This window comes from Belonocnema kinseyi, chromosome 7 (assembly GCF_010883055.1).
Source record: "Belonocnema kinseyi isolate 2016_QV_RU_SX_M_011 chromosome 7, B_treatae_v1, whole genome shotgun sequence".
Lineage (NCBI taxonomy): Eukaryota > Metazoa > Arthropoda > Insecta > Hymenoptera > Cynipidae > Belonocnema > Belonocnema kinseyi.
Genome location: NC_046663.1, coordinates 114,644,798 through 114,649,544, shown reverse-complemented (window position 1 = coordinate 114,649,544; position 4,747 = coordinate 114,644,798). Strand labels below are relative to the sequence as shown.

Below are 4,747 nucleotides of genomic sequence, written 5' to 3'. Positions count from 1 at the left end.
TTTTAAATTTTGAACACTTTGAATTTATTTATGATTAATAATTTTTTGTAAGTTAACTTTTAAGTCTACAATTCAAATGTTGAAGACTTGAATTCCATCGAGTTGAAAATTACTTATATTTCATAGTTGAAAATAAGATTTCGAAAGTTTTTAATTTTTATTGATTCCATTTTCAAAACTTTAATATACAAACATTTAAATATTTAACGTTATAAAATTTTTCTTTTTTCTCTATTTCAATCTGAATCTTTTAAAAATTTAAAGAGATTTCAAAAAATTTTTAAGGATTTTAAATATTTGAGGATGTTTCAAAAGTCGTCAAAGAATTTTCAATTCATTTTTATAATTTAAAGGAATTTCTAAGAATTTTAACAATTATAGCAGGGTTGTTTAAAAAAATCCAAAGTACCTTATAAATCTTGAAAATATGTCAAGATGTTTCAAAATATTTTGAAGATTTCGAAATATTCGAGAGTATTTTAAAAGGTTCCAAGGAATCCTCCATTGATTACAGTAATTTAGTATGAGATTTTAAAGGATTTGTTATATCTTAGGATATTTGAAGAGATTCCAAGGAATTTTCCATTGATTTCAATAATTTAGTATGAGATTTTAAATTATTTGAAATATTTGAGGGCATATTTAAAATTGCATGGAATTTTCAAGAGCTTTGCAAAATTTCAAGAGATTTTTAATATTTTAGGATGTTTTAAAACATATCAAACATTTTCAATTAATTTTAATAATTTAAAGCAATTTTAAAGAATTTGAATTATTTTCAACTTTTCAGATCGATAGTGGAACTGCTTTGCTGAAAATTTAATTTTTTTTTGGTTGATGATTTATCAATTTAGTTGAAAAAATTTGTTTGTGGAAAATTGAACTATTTTGTAGAAAAATTTCGTTTGTCTTTGTTTAAAAATGAATTTCTTTTAACTACGAGAAAATAATTCTTTTTTGTAGAAAAATTGACTATGATTAAACATTAATTTTTGTATAGAAAATCAAACTTGGGGGAAAATAAATTTGTTTTGTGCAAAGTTCATGTATTTGATTAAAAATGCCTGTTTTAGTATACAATTCAACCTTTTTGATAAAAATTTTAATTTTTCTTAAAAATTTTAACTATTTTGTTGAAAACAAATTCAACAACTTTTTTCCTAATTTATGTATTTTATTCAAAAATTTTTTTTCAAAAAACTAATTGTTTTAGTTAAAAGTTGAACTATTTCTTTTAAAAGATAGTCGAATAGTCATTAATATCAATACAATATTTTATAATTATAATATTAACATCAATAATATATATAATAGTAATAATATGCATATTATATACACCTGAAAAACATAAACTCGGAATCGACTCATGCATGAAATTAAGAATAACGCGAAACATCAAAATCGCCAATTTGTTTAATTTACTTCTGATGGGCATCGAGATATAAATAGAAGATCACCAAAGCATGGACATAGGAAACAAGGGACTTGGCATACCATTGCGGGGCTGATGCAATGAGGGGGAGGTCCGCCACCACTTGATGTCCCGCAACAAACATGGCAGCGCCCACATGTTTACATTTTCATGCACAGTTTGTCGGCATTAATGCTCGTGCGCATAATCAAATGGCACATCATAAGATGGCGGCTCTACCCACTCATGGAATTCTCCCCCCTCCCGTGGATTCAACACCGCTCGCCAAGATTAGGGTGGCATGCCTAGTCCCGTGTTTCCTATGTTCATGTCACAGAAGCATGGACATAGGAAACAAGGGACTAGGCTTGCCATTGCGGGGTGATACAATGAGGGGGGAGGTCCGCCACATTTTGATGTCCCGCGATAAACATGGCAGCGCCTACATGTTTATATTTTCATGCACAATTTGTCGGCAGAAACGCTCGTGCGCATAATCAAATGAAAGATCGTAAGATGGCGGCTCTCCCAAATCATGGAATTCTCCCCCATCCCGTGGATTCAACCCCGCTCGCCCATGTTAGGATGGCATGCCTAGTCCCTTGTTTCCTATGTCCATGCACCGAAGTCTTCCAAAACTGTCAGATCGGCAACAAAGATATCTTTGTGGTAACTAATTGAGCAGAAACCATGGACATAGGAAACAAGGGACTAGGCACGCCATTGTGGGGGTGATGCAATGAGGGGGAGGTCCGCCACCTTTTGATGTCCCGCAACAAACATGGCAGGTCCCACATGTTTACATTTTCATGCCCAGTTTGTCGGCAAAAATGCTCGTGCGCATAATCAAATGGCACATCATAAGATGGCGGCTCTCCCCACTCATGGAATTCTCCCCCCTCCCGTGGATTCAACCCCGCTCACCAAGTTAGGTTGGCATGCCTAGTCCCGTGTTTCCTATTTCTATGTAATATCTTTGATCTGATGAAAGATCTTATGACTGTTTATAACCTATGGACATAGGAAACACGGGACAAGGCATGCCATCCTAACTTGGGCGAGCGGGGTTGAATCCACGGGAGGGGGGAGAATTCCATGAGTGGGGAGAGCCGCCATCTTACGATGTTCCATTTGATTGTGCGCAAGAGCATTTTTGCAGACAAACTGTGCATGAAACTATAAACATGTGGGCGCTGCCATGTTTGTCGCGGTACATCAAAAGGTGGTGGATCTCCCCCCTCATTGCATCACCCCCGCAATGGCATGCCTAGTCCCTTGTTTCCTATGTCCATGGGTAAACGTCAAACCCAATCGATAACAGTTCGTGTTATTGCACCAAATTACATAAAAATCATAAAATTAGCAACAGAATTTCTATATTTCATGAAATCTCTGTTATTTAAAATTATAAAAAAACTAAATAAAAAATGATCACGTGACTGACGCGGCCAATTTTTATTATTTTTTTCGCCTCTCATCTGCTCTCATCCTCGTGTGTCTCAGCTCTTCATCTTCATGCGACAGATGTGTTCAATCGAAGTGCGTTTGGATTGGGAATTTAAAAATGGCAGTGTTTTGTAAACTATTTAAATTTACAAGCAAATGTGAATACGTGAAGAAAACGGTGATTTCTAGCGCGAACTCGGGTTTACGAAATTTTTGCACAGTTGTGGAACAACCAAGATCAGAAGGTTCAAAAGGGATCTTAAAATTTAGCTTGATAGGTGTCGGTTTGGGAACGCTTGTAGGTGTGGGTTATTCTATCAAGCAAATCAACAAAGCCAGAGAGAATTTGACTTTGGAAGGCACGCAAGTTGAGAGAAAAGTATTACCAGAGAAACCTTTGATTCCCGCTTCGAGGAACGTGAGTTAATAAATTCGCTAAATCTATTATATCTTCGTTTTCTTGACATAACCTAACAAATTAAAATTTGTTAGGTTATGTCAAGAGAACGAATTCACTGTAAAAAACTAAAAAAAATTCACGGTTGTTATTGGTAAAATTACACAGAAAACTTTCTGTACTATTACCACTTGGAGTCTGGGGATAATGCAATTTGAAGGTTAGGGTTGCGAATGAATTTGTAATTTTACCACTCCTAGCATGGGACTATAGCAAAAACATAGTAGAAGCACATTTTGACTTCTCGAATCTATCACGTTGAGAGTCAGAAATAAACTGTCCTACTTCTAACGTAGTGAATTTTCTTCATGATTGTAAAAGTACAAAATTTTATGAATATCGATAATTTGTGTAATTGTGCACTTTCTTTTTAATAAAACAAAAAGATGTTGCAAAATTCCAAACTTTTGGACAAACTGTATTAACAATTGGTAAAAGTATTCAGAAAAATGGTAAAAATCCTAAAAATGAATTAAATTTTTTTTATACCTATATATTTGATCTAAATTAATAATGTTAAGAGAATAATTATATGTGTGTAATGTACAAAAATATTGCTAAAGGAACATTTGATAAATAGAAAAATTATGAAGTTCGGCAATAATAAAATTAAGCTCGAGTCCTAGCTGAAAGCGGAAAATCAAAATTGCGAACGCGGCGGGAATCGTGAACCATTCGCCACAACTGCGCGCACTTGCGTTTGTCGAAATGTTTTTTGTTGTGTCACTTTGTGCTGTTTTATTTAGCTCTGGGTTTATAATAAAATCGTTTTCGAAAAAAATGACATCGTGAAACAAATTATGTTTTTTAAGCAGCGACCGATCATGCAATTAACGAAATCCCTGATATTGACGCTAATGGGCATGCAGAAGCCGACTTGGATCCAATTTAATTTTTATAAATTCTAAGAAATGCTATTTTTGTAATAGAATAATATGAGAGGTTATTTTGATAATATTACACATTTATCTCAGGAAATTTAATAATATAAATTAATTTAAATAACATTTTATTATTTTTAAATATTCTTAATAGTGTTTGTAATATTTCTGATTTGAGTAGAATATTTTCAATTAATGGTACAAATACAATCATTTCTGGGAATTTTCCAGTAAGAATACCATAACCTACAAATATACATCATTTGTACTTTTATAAAATGAACTGTATAATCGCATAACCTAAAGTGAAATTACAAACTGAAGGCAGTTTTTAATTTTTTCCCGTGAAAACGCTTCTTCGGGAGTAGTAAATATTACGTCCCTCTCTGAAAGTGGTAAAATTACAAGGAATATTTTTTACAGTGTTAATTTAAGGTGATTGAATTCGATCACCTTAAGGGCATGCGACACAGTGGGATTCCTACATTACCAACCTCTTTTTTCCATTGAACAAAATTTTTTTGTGAACCATAGAACTTTTTTGGTAAATGA

The 4,747-nt window shown here is 33.2% G+C and overlaps 1 protein-coding gene across 1 annotated transcript in view; it reads left to right on the top strand.

Moving 5' to 3' along the window:
• Positions 1–2,693: 2,693 nt before the first annotated feature.
• LOC117176157 (prostaglandin E synthase 2) overlaps positions 2,694–4,747 on the top strand; it is a 7,311-nt gene continuing 5,257 nt past the window's right edge. The window contains exon 1 of the mRNA XM_033366243.1: positions 2,694–3,275. Within this exon, the coding sequence (XP_033222134.1) occupies positions 2,976–3,275 (300 nt within the window). The 5' untranslated portion in view covers positions 2,694–2,975. The remainder of the gene's footprint in view (positions 3,276–4,747) is intronic.